This window comes from Oncorhynchus masou, chromosome 13 (assembly GCF_036934945.1).
Source record: "Oncorhynchus masou masou isolate Uvic2021 chromosome 13, UVic_Omas_1.1, whole genome shotgun sequence".
Classification (NCBI taxonomy): Eukaryota; Metazoa; Chordata; class Actinopteri; order Salmoniformes; family Salmonidae; genus Oncorhynchus; species Oncorhynchus masou.
Window position 1 is genome coordinate 43,424,849 of NC_088224.1, and position 16,004 is coordinate 43,440,852.

At 41.4% G+C, this 16,004-nt stretch overlaps 1 protein-coding gene across 3 annotated transcripts in view; it reads left to right on the plus strand.

Moving 5' to 3' along the window:
• Positions 1 to 16,004, plus strand: part of LOC135552377 (protein PRRC2A-like) — a 56,957-nt gene that overhangs the window by 19,792 nt on the left and 21,161 nt on the right. For all 3 annotated transcript variants that reach the window (XM_064983953.1, XM_064983952.1, XM_064983954.1), the window contains exons 3-8: positions 9,062 to 9,239; positions 9,653 to 9,749; positions 9,842 to 9,935; positions 10,058 to 10,201; positions 10,660 to 10,913; positions 14,417 to 14,657. In XM_064983953.1, the coding sequence (XP_064840025.1) occupies positions 9,062 to 9,239; positions 9,653 to 9,749; positions 9,842 to 9,935; positions 10,058 to 10,201; positions 10,660 to 10,913; positions 14,417 to 14,657 (1,008 nt within the window). The remainder of the gene's footprint in view (positions 1 to 9,061; positions 9,240 to 9,652; positions 9,750 to 9,841; positions 9,936 to 10,057; positions 10,202 to 10,659; positions 10,914 to 14,416; positions 14,658 to 16,004) is intronic.

Consider the following 16,004-nt stretch of genomic DNA (forward strand, 5'->3'; position numbering starts at 1 on the left):
CGGCGTGGGGCTGAAAGCACAACCCCCACCTGTGGACGTCGGGCCCTCATACCACCCTCATGGAGTCTGTTTCTGACCGTTTGAGCAGACACCTGCACATGTGTGGCCTGCTGGAGATAATTTTGCATGGCTCTGGCAGTGCTCCTCCTTGCACAAAGGCGGAGGTAGCGGTCCTGCTGCTGGGTTGTTGGCCTCCTCCACGTCTCCTGATGTACTGGCCTGTCTCCTGGTAGCGCCTCCATGCTCTGGACACTACGCTGACAGACACAGCAAACCTTCTTGCCACAGCTCGCATTGATGTGCCATCCTGGATGAGTTGCACTACCTGAGCCACTTGTGTGGGTTGTAGACTCCGTCTCATGCTACCACTAGTGTGAAAGCACCGCCAGCATTCAAAAGTGACCAAAGCATCAGCCAGGAAGAATAGGAACTGAGAAGTGGTCTGTGGTCCCCACCTGCAGAACCACTCCTTTACTGGGTGTGTCTTGCTAAATGCCTATAATTTCCACCTGTTGTCTGTTCCATTTGCACAACAGCATGTGAAATTTATTGTAAATCAGTGTTGCTTCCTAAGTGGACAGTTTGATTTCACAGAAGTGTGATTGACTTGGAGTTATTTTGTGTTGTTTAAGTGTTCCCTTTATTTTTTTGAGCAGTGTATATATACACACACACCACACACACACACACACACACACAAACCACACATTTCATTGAAGAAAAACACTTTTTTAAATATATATATATATATTTTTACATTTCATAAAACGGCATTAGCACTTACCCGTCCAGATGTACGTCCTGTCCTTGCAGTAAAACAGCTCCTCAGTTCGTTTGAATCACAACACTCCGAGATTCTTCAAACAAAAAATCTGTCTCACTTTTTCACTTTCACTTTAGACTTTGTCTTCGGTTTTTCCTGATTTATTCGCCATGATATCTTCAATGAAATCGTTGAAACTACAACTTTCCCAAATGCAGCTGCGCGTAAAAAGCCTTACAGCAACTCCTCTGATCGTCAAGGCGAGAATGGAGTTCCCTGCGCGTGCGATTACAAACAAGGAATTGTGGTCCAACCCAACACCATTACATACTGGCGTTTACCTCAGCTCATTGGCTATCTACCCAGCTAGATTTCAAGATCATCAGTGGTCATTGGGCAGAAATATAGTCAATCAATGAAGCTTCGCTAAAATTATTGGTGCGCAAGGTAGTCATTGCTCGTTGTCTTCAAATCAGTTCTCTTCGGTCAATACTCCCTGCAAAAAAAACAATGATGTTTGGCTGTGTTGCAAACATCCAAAGGAATGCAATGAAACCAACCATGACTAGATAAACGATTCTTTACGGTGTGTAATCACATCGAATGCTCCGTAAAAAAATGATAGAGATGGAATTCACGGCACAAACAGTTTTCAAAATGTTTCGATTTAGGCTATAAAAATGGATTTTATCAAAGAAAATGGCACTTCATTTGATCACTGGGACCCTCAGGAAGAGAAATAAGAGCAAGATATCAGAATGTAAGTCATAATTTTACCTTCAGATGTGAATGTGTAAAAACTGTCATGGCAGAAAATGTTTCTGTTGTTGATTGCTCTTCTGAAACAAAATCATGGTATTTGTTCTCTGTAATAGCTATTTTAAATTGGAAAACGTAGTTTGATTACCAAGATTCTAATCTTTTGAAGGGTGTAAGACACTTGCATTTTCAAGAATGTTTAATGTTTTGAAGTTGTATTTTTAGTTGTCACTCTGAAATTTCCCCTGATGTTGATCCCTATACAGGGATCACAGCCATAACAGGTAAGGAATTCATTTGAGCAGGCAATATTAACTAGGGAAATTGTCACTTCTCTTGCGTTCATTTCATGCAGTCAGGGTATATGCAACAGTTTGGGCCGCCTGGCTATTTGCAAACTAATTTGCCATCATTTTACATAATTATGACATTGAAGGTTGTGCAATGTAACAGCAATATTTAGTCTTAGGGTTGCCACCCTTTAGATAAAATATGGAACGGTTCCGTATTTCACTGAAAGAATGAACGTTTTGTTTTCTAAATGATAGTTTGCGGATTTGACCATATTAATGACGAAGGGCTCGTATTTCTGTTTATTATAATTAAGTCTATTATTTGATATTTTTTATTTTATTTATTTCACCTTTATTTAACCAGGTAGGCAAGTTGTTATTTACAATTGCGACCTGATTTGAGGGGTGGTAGGCAGCAGCAGGCTTGTAAGCTGCCAGCAGCTCGTAGCAATGGTTGATTCACAGCGCTGTTTATGACTTCAAGTCTATCACATCCTGAAATTAGGCTTGGCAATAATAAAGTGCCTATTAGAATATCCAATCGTCAAAGGTATATGAAATACAAATGGTATAGAGAGAAATAGTCGATGCGTCATAATTCCTATAATAACTACAACTTAAAACTTCTTAACTGGGAATATGGAACCACCAGCTTTCATATGTTCTGAGCAAGGAACTTAAACGTTAGATTTTTTTACATGGCACATATTGCACTTTAACTTCTCCAACACTGTTTTTGCATTTAACTCACTTGCCTGGTTAAATAAAACAAAAATTCTCCCGACTGTGTGGTCTGAAGCACCTTTCACTCATATGGCTCTCTGTCAAGATTAGTAGACCAAAAAAACAGCAAAAGTATTCTCCTATGACAATGTACTATCCACCATAGTATAAAAGTTGACCTTATCTATCTTGAAATAAATATTCCCAAACATAGTCTGGGACAGTTGTGGAATGCGATATATCCCCCAAATTTTTTTCAAGCAATGAGGATGAAACGACAGATGAGAATGTTTAGCTTCAAAATTAGTGTGCAGCAATGTGCACGCAGCAGTAGGCTATATGCGCAAATGTTCCTTTAGCAGGAAAACACCACTCTTAAAAGTGACTGCACATGTGATGCTTTTATTATAAACTTGAAACTCACGCGCTGTGTATGTATGCCAGTTAGGCTCTACACCCGTTGTAAAGCGGATTAATGTGCTTAATTTTAAGAAGTTTTTTGTCCACTTTAGTTGTGATTACAAGCCTTAACAAAACGTATAGGCCTGTGGGCTAGGCTACCTGATGCATGTGACTATGATTTGAAAAAGTTGTCAAAGGCGTGCTGTTTCTTGCCTTAAGCTGGACTTCATTCACAAGTGATAATATATTACATATTTTTTGATTTAATCTTGTCTTTACATATACTAAATAATGTGTGAAATTTGTTTTGGTTTAGAATGGACCAATATCATGCACCGGTCTTGAAACAGACAGGAAGGGGAAAAAACATGTAATCTATGCTCTTAAAATAGGATGCTTTTCCCGTGGTTCATTTTCATGTCAGCCAGGTGGGCTGTGCTTAATATTAGAAAGTTGAGAAATAAATATACTTGGTCTAGCCTATAGAAAGCTGATGGGATCCTCCTTAAAAGAAGCCGTCATTTTGTTTTCTCACACAATCGTATAACCTATAGAAATGTTATTTTTACACAATATGAGATCTCATGAAGCGTTTGGTTCAATTTTCTGAAACATTTGCATTGATGTCAGAGTGATTAGAGGAACAATATAGTGCTGAGTACCAGGTAAGTAGCAAGTTTGGTAGGCTACTATATGACCAGCAGCAGCATCAGAGCTTGGAGAAGCCTAATTACACTGACTAAACAGTCAGGTGGAATTTGACTGAACTTGTGACCACCCGTGTTGAGGAAATACGGTCACCGTAACAGCCCTACTCAACCTAATAATCAATAACGATGTAATACTAGAAAAAAATACTTGCTAAATAAGAAAACAATAACTCAGTAGGCATACTGTATACAGGGTCAGTTCCAATACCATATTTACAAGGTGCAGGGATACTGGTGTGGTGGAGGTAGATAGTGGCAAGAGAAGTATATGAACCCTTTGGAATTACTGAGATTTCAGCTTAAATTTGATTTCATCTAAGTCACAACAATACACACACACACACACAGTGTGCATAAACTAATAACATGCATTATTGTATTTTTCTTGTCTATATTGAATACATCATTTAAACATTCAGTGTAGGTTGGAAAAGGTATGTGAACCCCTTAGGGGTGTGCGCTATACCGTATTTTACCATATACTGGTATTTATGCACGGACGGGTTTGGGTTTTTACTTTACCTTCTATAAAAATATTTGAATGTTTGGTTTGTTAAATTTGTTAAATCCATTTGCATAGTTTACTCCTCTACTTGAGTCATCCCTCTTCGTTCTCTTTCTCATGCCGCTTTCCACACAGGCTTAGTCCCACAGCCGTCACTCATGGAGCGCATTTGTTGCTTGACCACGAAACACTTTGTTCAGTCTGCATGGTCAATGCAGCACATGCAACAATGTTGATGACAACAATGTTTTCACTTTGATCTTCAAATGAGCGTTCTATAATTACAATATTAGTTTGTTTCTTACATCTGCAAACAGCTAGTTTGTACTTTCTTAGCAAGTTGCGCTAAATCGTGTTAGCCACTAATGGTAATCGCTAGTTACCTGGCTAACTAGCTAATGAAAGTACTGAGTCAGAGCAAACGTAGCTAGCTAATGCAGCCTGACACCAGTACTGGTGGAGGCTTAAATCATCATGTTGTTTGTGCAACAGTATCTTCTAAATCAAAGAGGAATAGGCGAAGCATTGGCAGATTAAGAGAAGCAAATACAGATTTAATGTAGCCAAAGATTATAGGGTCCCCGAGGAAACACTGAACATCACTTTGGTTCTTACGCTGTCACAATAATTTGTCCATGGCATTTTCATTTGTTGTCAGGTCAAGCAACACCGTATTCAAAGTGCCCACTATTATTTATATTCTATTTCCATGATTCCAAAAGATCACCCAAGTGTTATGATCTAAATCGCAATTGCAGCATTTGGTAAAAATATTGCCCATTTCATGGAAATGATCTCAAATGAGTGCAGAAATTGATGGAAATGCAGGAAATTATTTTAAGTTGAATTGAACAGTATAAAACAATCAGAATGGAGAAAGACCCATTGAAATCATTTAGAATATATGTGTTGCCACCCTAGGGTCACCCACTACCCATGACGCAAATGTAAAACTTTTATTAATCAAAAACGTTAAATTCTGTCAAATTTGAAAAATACCATATATATGATATGATATTTTGGCCATATCGCCCAGCCCTAGAACCCCTAGGCTAATGACTTCTCCAAAAGCTAATTGGAGTCAGGAGTCAGCTATTGTGGAGTCCAATCAATCAGACAAGATTGGAGATATTGGTAAGAGCTGCTCTGCCCTGTAATAAATACTCACAAAATGTGAGTTTGCTATTTACAAGAAGCATTGCTTGATGTGAACCATGCCTCGAACAAAGGAGATCTCAGAAGACCTAAGAATAAGAATTGATGACTTGCATAAAGCTGGTAAGGGTTACAAAAGTATCTCTAAATGCCTTGATGTTCATCAATCCACGGCAAGACAAATTGTCTATAAATGGAGAAAGTTCAGCACTGTTGCTACTCTCCCTAGGAGTGGCCATCCTGCAAAGATGACTGCAAGAACACAGTGCATAAGATGTTCCACAGGCTATCAAACAAGCTAAGCGTCAGTATAGAGACAGAGTAGAATCTCAATTCAACCGCTCAGACACAAGATGTCGACAGTCAACCACGGACTACAAGAAGAAATCCAGCCCAGTCACGGACCAGGATGTCTTGCTCCCAGGCAGACTGACTAACTTTTTTGCCCACTCTGAGAACAATACAGTGCCACTGACACGGCCTGCAACGAAAACATGCGGTCTCTCCTTCACTGCAGCCGAGGTGAGTAAAACATTTAAACGTGTTAACCCTCACAAGGCTGCAGGCCCAGACGGCATCCCCAGCCGCGCCCTCAGAGCATGCGCAGACCAGCTGGCTGGTGTGTTTACGGACATATTCAATCAACCCCTATACCAGTCTGCTGTTCCCACATGCTTCAAGAGGGCCACCATTGTTCCTGTTCCCAAGAAAGCTAAGGTAACTGAGCTAAACGACTACCGCCCCGTAGCACTCACTTCCGTCATCATGAAGTGCTTTGAGAGACTAGTCAAGGTGGTGAGGGTAGGCAACAACATCTCCACCCCGCTGATCCTCAACACTGGGGCCCCACAAGGGTGCGTTCTGAGCCCTCTCCTGTACTCCCTGTTCACCCACGACTGTGCGGCCACGCACGCCTCCAACTCAATCATCAAGTTTGCGGACGACACAACAGTGGTAGGCTTGATTACCAACAACGACGAGATGGCCTACAGGGAGGAGGTAAGGGCCCTCGGAGTGTGGTGTCAGGACAATAACCTCACACTCAACGTCAACAAAACTAAGGAGATGATTGTGGACTTCAGGAAACAGCAGAGGGAACACCCCCCTATCCACATCGATGGAACAATAGTGGAGAGGGTAGTAAGTTTTAAGTTCCTCGGCATACACATCACAGACAAACTGAATTGGTCCACTCACACAGACAGCATCGTGTAGAAGGCGCAGCAGCGCGTCTTCAACCTCAGGAGGCTGAAGAAATTCGGCTTGTCACCAAAAGCACTCACAAACTTCTACAGATGCACAATCGAGAACATCCTGGCGGGCTGTATCACCGCCTGGTACGGCAACTGCTCCGCCCACAACCGTAAGGCTCTCCAGAGGGTAGTGAGGTCTGCACAACGCATCACCGGGGGCAAACTACCTGCCCTCCAGGACACCTACACCACCCGATGTTACAGGAAGGCCATAAAGATCATCAAGGACAACACCCACCCGAGCCACTGCCTGTTCACCCCGCTATCATCCAGAAGGCGAGGTCAGTACAGGTGCATCAAAGCTGGGACCGAGAGACTGAAAAACATCTATCTCAAGGCTATCAGACTGTTAAACAGCAACCACTAACATTAAGTGGCTGCTGCCAACACACTGACTCACCTCCAGCCACTTCAATAATGGGAATTGATGGGAAAGGATGTAAAATATATCACTAGCCACTTTAAACAATGCTACCTAATATAATGTTTATTACATTTACATTATTCATCTCATATGTATACGTATATACTGTACTCTATCATCTACTGCATCCTTATGTAATACATGTATCACTAGCCACTTTAACTATGCCACTTTGTTTACATACTCATCTCATATGTATATACTGTACTCGATACCATCTACCGTATCTTGCCTATGCGGCTCTGCACCATCACTCATTCATATCTTTATGTACTTATTCTTTATCCCCTTACACTGTGCATAAGAAATTAGTCTTGGAATTGTTAGTTAGATTACTTGTTGGTTATTACTGCATTGTCGGAACTAGAAGTACAAGCATTTCGCTACACTCGCATTAACATCTGCTAACCATGTGTATGTGACAAATAAAATTTGATTTGATTTCAATGAGGTTAAGAATCCTAGAGTGTCAGCTAAAGATTTACAGAAATCTCTGGAACTTGCAAACATCTCTGTTGACGAGTCTATGATACGTAAAACACTAAACAAGAATTGCGTTCATGGGAGTCACCACGGAAGAAGCCACTGCTGTTCAAAAAAAAAACATTGCTGCACGTCTGAAGTTTGCAAAAGTGCACCTGGATGTTCCACAGCGCTACTGGCAAAATATTCTGGGGACAGATGAAACTACAGTTGAGTTGTTTGGAAGGAACACACAACACCATGTGTGGAGAAAAAAAAGCCAACATCAAAACCTCATCCCAACTATAAAGTATGGTGACGGGAGTGTCATGGTTTGGGGCTGCTTTGCTGCCTCAGGGCCTGGACAGCTTTCTGTCATCGGTGGAAAAATGAATTCCCAAGTTCATCAAGACATTTTACAGGAGAATTTTAAACTATCTGTCTGCCAATTGAAGCTCAACAGAAGTTGGGTGATGCAACAGGACAACGACCCAAGAAGAAGATTCCTGACCTCAACCCGATTGAGATGCTGTGGCATGACCTCGAGTGGTTCACATCAGACATCCCAAGAATATTGCCGAACTGAAACGGTTTTGTAAAGAGGATTGGTCCAAAGTTCCACCTGGCCATTGTGCATGTCTGATCTGCAACTACAGAAAGTGTTTGGTTGAGGTTATTGCTGCCAAGGGTTCACGTAATTTTCCCACCCTGCACTGTGACTGTTTACACAGTGTGTTCAACAAACACATGGAAACATATCATTTAGTGTGTTATTAGGTTAAGCAGACTGTCTATTGTTGTGACTTAGATGAAGATCAGGTCAAATGTTATGACTGATTTTTGCATAAATCCAGATAATTCCAAAGGGTTCACACTACTTTCCACTATATGTACAGAGTTAAGGTGACAAGGCAACAGAAAATTAGAAAGATTAATAGCAGCTTGTATGTGTGTAGAGTCAGTATTTTAATGTAGGTGCATATTATGTGTGAGTGAGCAGATGATGGAGGGAGTGTAGCTTACATCCTTCATGAGAACTGGAGTTACACGTAAATCCTGTCTTGGATTTGGCTCCGTTTCATATAAAATGCAGTTTGTTCCCTCCATTGATCACATAAACTCTGTTATAATAGTAAATATGCTTTGCTTGGGCTTACTCCAGGGCTATTCAACTGGTGGCGTAGGAGTGGCTTCTTGACAAATTCAGTTATTAGTGGGTCTCATGGTTGTGGAAGGCTTATTTATTTCTTTATTTAACCTTTACCTAACTAGGCAAGTTAAAGGATTATATTTAGCTGGGTATAATTTCACAAGCCCTGCATTCATTCGATTTTCGACTACTATTTGAAATGCAGTAATAGTTGACCCTTTACATTCTACAACATAAAAAAAAATCGTGATGTGCTTTTTAGGCCTTTTCACCCAGCCCTAGTAGTAACTCAATTCTCTGCAGTTCTTGCGGAGTCTTTATCAAACGCCTACATCTTGTCGGTGACAACCACTGTTGTTTTCATGACCTCATCTCCCCTCCCATTTGGTTCTCAGTGGTCTCAAGTTACTGTGGTCTTTCTGCTAATGGCCTCGTCTCCTCTCTCTCTTCCTCCCCCATCAGTTCCCCCCCGCCATGGCCTGCAGTCTCTTGGTAAAGTTGCCTCCGCGCGGCGCATGCCACCCCCTGCTAGCCTGCCCAGTCTGAAGGCGGAGAACAAAGGCAACGACCCCAACGTCTCGCTAGTTCCCAAAGACGGCACAGGATGGGCAAGCAAGCTGGAACCAGCAGACCCAAAGAGGTGAGGAGGGGGGCCCCCCTGCACATTCCCCATGGGGCAGTCTATCAATTTCACTAAACTAAATTATTCTCAGTCAGCACTCTATTCACTGAGCTTTACTATTTAACGTGGCTGGGTATTATTGCCTCTTGTTAAAAATCTACATCTGCCCAGAACTCGAATTGAATCGATTTATCATCTATATTGATGATTTCTGATTTAGCAGGATTGTGTCCATCTTCAGAATAAATATATTCTAATGGTGATATGAATATACAAATGCTATGTTATCTCAGGAAACGGCAGCAATACTGCCGTGTAACATCGGTAATAGGCCCCTACTAACTCGGTAACTGGCACAATTGTCGGTCTGACTGACTGACTGGCGTGTCTGACACTTACCCATCTGGTGTTTCTTTCTCTCCTTCTCTCAGTACCGATGTATTGTCAGAACCGCAGCTGGAGTTGCCGCAGCCTGTGGTTTCACAGACGCCTGTACCGACCCGCCCGAGAACCCCGCCAGCTCCAGAGGTACACACCAATTCCATATCTATGTGAACTGAAACACAAAATGATTCCATACCGCTATGGTCCTTATTGTTGTGCTGTTGTGTGTGTCTCAGGCTCCACCTACGGTTCCCGCCCCGGTTTCTGCCCAAGCCGCAGGGGCAAGGTCCTGGGCTCAGGCCAGTGTTACACATGGAGCACAAGGAGATGGTGAGTATCATACTTTACATCTGTCACGTCTCAGCGGACTTGACATTCATCATCAGTGGCTTCCTGACTAACTCGTGTCTGGATATTTAACTGAGTAACCCCTCCTCTCTCGCACCATACAGGTGGAAAGGGATCAAACCAACCGTCGCCATTCTCTCGCGAGGAATTTCCCACCCTGCAGGCGGCTGGCGACCAGGACAAAGCTGGCAGAGAACAGGGCACTGCAGATCAGTGGTATGGGCCCGGACCAAGCCTCCGCCCTCCGAGTGAGTAACGCTAATTTCTGTAACGGTTATTATAGACCACACAGTGAAGATGGCTACCAGAACAGAAGAAGCAGTGGTCAGAGCAAGTGCATATTTTTTAATTTCTTCGTAAAAAAAAAAGAGGAAAATCACTTAGTCACAATTACTTTGCAAAATTCCGGTAACTGTCCTAAAATTCCCACATTTTCCAGACATCCCAGTTGGAGGATTGCCAGTTGGAGGATTGCCAGTTGGAGAATTACCTCCCTGCTTATTCACTCCTGAGTCTAAGATTCCTCTCAATGAAAGAAAGAAAAAAAATACATTTTTGGAAACAGTTCTGTAACTAGGACATCGGTTATGGCAAGATTTCATTGCATGTCCAGTGTTTCTTCCTGAATACAAAATGCTGGTATAAGTGGCTTCTATACCCTCCTATTTTTTTAACCTCTTTTCCTTGTTTTTCCCCCTCTCCCCAGACATGACGAGTTGGCGGGACGGTGGGGGCCGTGCCTTGGCACCCACCGGGGAGGGGGTCGCAGAGGGTGGCCCAGGCGGGACGCTGGTCATGGAGGGGGCTGCCATTGGTGGCCTGGCAGGCCAACCTCTCCACCAGCAGCAGAACCCACAGTCCCATGGGCCGCCTAGGAACCCCCCTGCCAGCAGCCCTGTGCTGCCCCAGACCCCCGTGGGCCCTGGCTTCCCACAGTATAGAGGGATCATGCCTCCATTCGTAAGTCTACTCCTGGTGTGATCTCTGCATGTGTGCTCACAATAGATGTAGCTTTCAGAAAGTAGTCACGCCCCTTGACTTTTTCCACATTTTGTTATTACAGCTTGAATTTAAAATGGATTACATTTAAATTTTGTGTCACTGACCTACACACAGTACCCCATAATATCAACGTGGATTTTCATATATATTTTTTTATGTTAACAAATTAACAAATTAATAAAAAATGAAAAGGTGAAATGTCTTGAGTCAATAAGTATTCAACCCATTTAAGGAAAACTTCTAGTTCAGGAGTAAAATGTTGCTTAATAAGTCACATAATAAGAGCGCATGGGATTCACTCTGTTTGCAATAATAGTGTTTAACATGAGTTTGTAATGACTACCTCTTTTCTGTACCCTACACATACAATTATCTGAAAGGTACCTCAGTCGAGCAGTGAATTTTAAACACAGATTCAACACAGACCAGGAGGTTTTCCAATGCCTCGCAAAGAAGGACACCTATTGGTAGATGGGCAAAAAAAATAAACAAGACATCAAATATCTCTTTGAGCATGGTGAAGTTAATAATTACACTTTAGATGGTGTATCAATACACCCAGTCACTACAAAAATACAGGCGTCCTGCCTAACTCAGTTGCCGGAGAGGAAGGAAACAGCGAGTTTAAGCGATGAGACAAGACTGTAACTACCAATTGGATACTAGAGGTCGAACGATTATGATTTTTCAACACCGATACCGATTATTGGAGGACCAAAAAAGCCGAAACCGATTAATTCTGCCTATTTATTTGTAATAATGACAATTACAACAATACCGAATGAACACTTATTTTAACTTAATACATCAATAAAAATAAATTTAGCCTCAAATAAATAATGAAACATGTTCAATTTGGTTTAAATAATGCAAAAACAAAGTGTTGGAGAAGAAAGTAAAAGTGAAATATGTGCCATGTAAGAAAGCTAACGTTTGAGTTCCTTGCTCAGAACATGAGAACATATAAAAGCTGCTGTTTCCTTTTAACATGAGTCTTCAATATTCCAGGGTAAGAGGTTTTTAGGTTGTAGCTAATATAGTATTTATGACTATTTCTCTATACCATTTGTATTTCATATACCTTTGACTATTGGATGTTCTTATAGGCACTATAGTATTGCCAGTGTAACAGTATAGCTTCCGACCCCCTCCTTGCCCCTACCTGGGCTCGAACCAGGAACACATTGACAACAGCCACACTTGAAGCAGCGTTACCCATCGCTCCACAAAAGCCGCAGCCCTTGCAGAGCAAGGGGAATTACTTCTCCAAGTCTCAGAGCGAGTGACGTTTGAAACGCTATTAGCGCACACCCCGCTAACTAGCTAGCCACTTCACATCGGTTACACCAGCCATTAGGCTGTTAGGCTTGATGTCATAAACAGCGCTCAGCTTGCGAAGAGCTGCTGGCAAAACGCATGAAAGTGCTGTGTGAATGAATGCTTACGGGCCTGCTGCTGCCTACCATTGTTCAGTCAGACTGCTCTATCAAATCAGACTTAATTATAACATAATAACACACAGAAATACGAGCCTTTGGTCATTAATATGGTCGAGTCCGGAAACTATAATTTCGAAAACAGAACGTTTATTATTTCAGTGAAATACGGAACCGTTCTGTATTTTATCTAATGAGTGGCATCCCGAAGTCTAAATATTCTTGTTACATTGCACAACCTTCAATGTTATGTCATAAATATGTAAAATGCTGGCAAATTAGTTTGGAATAAGCCAGGCTCCCCAAACTGTTGCATATACCCTGACTCTGCGTGCAATGAAAGCCAGATAAGTGACAATTTCACCTGGTTAATATTGCCTGCTAACCTGGACTTCTTTTAGCTAAATATGCAGGTTTAAAAATATACTTCTGTGTATTGATTTTAAGAAAGGCATTGGTGTTTATGGTTAGGTACAGTCGTCCAACGATTGTGCTTTTTTCCGCAAATGCGCTTTTGTTAAATCGTCCCCCAGCGTTGCATCGATTATATGCAATGCAGGACACGCTAGATAAACTAGTAATATCATCAACCTAGTGATTTTTTTATAAGATACGTTTAATGCTAGCTAGCAACTTACCTTGGCTTCTACTGCATTTGCGTAACAGGCAGGCTCCTCCTGGAGTGCAATGAGAGGCAGGTGGTTAGAGCGTTGGACTAGTTAACTGTAAGGTTGCAAGATTGGAACCTTACAATCCCCCGAGCTGACAAGGTGAAAGCCTGTTTGCAAAGGCACTAAAGTAAAACTGCAAAACGTGGCAAAGAAATTAACTTAGTCTTGAATACAACATCACTAAATACCACTCTTCATATTTACAAGCATGGCGGTGGCTGCATCATGTTATAGGTATGCTTGTCATTGGCAAGGACTAGGGATTTTTTGGGATGATAAAAATAAACTGAATAGAGCTAAACACAGGCAAAATCCTAAAGGAAAACCTGGTTCAGTCTGCTTTCCAACAGACACTGGGAGACAAATTCACTTTTCATCTGGACAATAACCTAAAGCACAAGGCCAAATATGCACCGTTTCTTACCAAGATGACAGTGAATTTTCCAGAGGGCCTAGTTACAGTTTTGACTTAAATCGACATGCAATATATTGCAAGACTTGAAAATAGCTGCCCAGCAATGATGAACAACCAACTTGACAGATCATGACTAATCTTTTTAGGAATAATGTGCAAATATTGTACAATCCAGGTGTGCCAAGCACGTAGAGACTTACCTAGAATACTCAAAGCTGTAAATGTTGCCAATGGTGACTCTTAACATGTTATGACTCGGGGGTAGGAATACTTATGTAAATTAGATAATAATGTATTTATTTTCATTAAATTTGCAAAAATGTCATATTTTTTCCTCGCTATATAGGGTATTGTGTGTAGATGGTTGAGAGGGGGGAAAACCACATTTTATCATTTTTTTTATTCAGGCTATAAGACAACAAAATGTGGAATAATTCAAGGGGTATGAATACTTTGAGGGCACTGTATTATCTCAGTAGCTAGTTTCTCATCCATTTGTAAAAGATTTTCAAGTGGCCAACGCCTGTTCTTAATATTCACACAAAATATATGCACACTTTACCGGCAGCCATTTCCATCAAACTGGCTTGTTGCGAATATAAAGCGTGTGTGATTACTTTAAAAGCACTTTGTCACTTTACCGTTTTATATTCCAAATAAACTGAACTTCAATGTGTTTCCATTGTTCATTTTTTTTTTGCTCTGTTGGTTTTGGAACGAAGTCTTGACAATACTGTCATTTTAATTAGGTGTTTCTGTACATCAGTGGGTATCTCGTTAGCGACGTTTCCCATTGTATATTAAGGTGTTAGAACATCACACTGTTACAGGTACACACAGATGGGCTCTCAGCCTGTTAGCCACCAGTGTAGCAGCAGTCTATTGTCCATCTCTGCTTTTTTGCACCAATGCTTTTGTGTATCTCTCTTTCTCTCTCAGATGTACCCTCCCTACCTGCCCTTCCCGCCTCCGTACGGCCCCCAGGGGCCCTATGGGTACCCTCCACCTGGTGAGGCACCTCCCCGGTTTCGCCAGCAGGGTCATGACGGTCGTGGGCGTCCCCAGGGCGGTCCCCGTGGTGGGGGAGGAGAGATGGTGAAGCGACCCTCCATCCTGAAGCAGGATGACCTGAAGGAGCTAGACGAACTGGACCACCAGGATGGAGACGAGGGCTGGGCAGGTGAGAGAGCGAGAACGAGGGGGGAGATGTCAGGAGTCATGAACACTTATATTTATTGATTATACTGCTCAGAGAGCAGTGGCAAGTTTAAAAATCATCAAATGAAGAATATGGGTACACTGTTCAATTGATATGAGAACATTCCTTAAACAAGATAGGAAATTATGACTGGATGGCACTTTATGAAAGCATTATGATTTAGTAATATAATGTTTGAAAATTACACATTGTGACACAGCTTTTTATTTCTCCACCATAATCGCAAAGAATACATTTTTTCTCTCCTGTTTGGCAAAAGAAGCCAATTGAGCATGACCCCCACCCACCACAAGGAAGCCAGCCCCAAGGGTTACTATTCCGCTTTCATTCTTTTTCAACCCAAATTTATTCTAATATAGTTTGCTAATACATATATAGAAAGTGGGCATCACATTTGACTGCATCTCATGGATCCAGTAGTGCTGTGAGTAGGGGAGGGGAGACCTACCAGGTTTATCCAAGTGGGGATACATCTGATACCCTCTGTGGGTGTCATTGTATTCTGACGATTCATGTTTTGTTTTAAATCCGCAATCTGGATCCCTGCTCAGCCTCATAGAGAATATAGATAATTATTCTATCCTCTCTGGATTACAACAGAACTATGAAATGTACCATATTACGTATTGGATCGCTAAAAAATACAACTTTTACATTACTGTGTAGTTTGTCAACCTCACCATCTGATCATTTTATTGGTATACTCGGTATTCATATCCCGAAAGCAAGTAATGATCTCACTAAAATACTATTTTATAGAAAGTTGGCAACATGGAAAGGACAGTACCTGTCTATTTGTGAAAAAAATCATCCTGATCAATTCTTATCTGGTCATATCCCAGTCTAAATATAAACGCAACATGCAACTATTACAAAATTCATATAAGAAAATCAGTAAATTTTAATTAATTAAAACCTGTTGAAACTCCCCATCCGGGATCGTGACTAAAGCCTCAGGCTCATTAGCATAACGCAACGTTAACAATTTCTGAAAATCGCAAATAAAATGAAAATAATGCGCCTGCTCTCAAGCTTAGCCTTTTCTTAACAACACTGTCATCTCAGATTTTCAAAATATGCTTTTGAACCATAGCAATTGACTAATTTGTATAAGAGTATGCTAAGCTAGCTTAGCATTTTGAGTAGCATTTAGCACGCAACATTTTCACAAAAACCAGATAACCAAATAAATAAAATCATTTACCTTTGAAGAGCTTCGCATGTTTTCAATGAGGAGACTCTCAGTTACATACCAAATGCGCAGTTTTTCCTGAAAGCGTCTGTGTGTAGGAGAAATCGTTCCGTTTT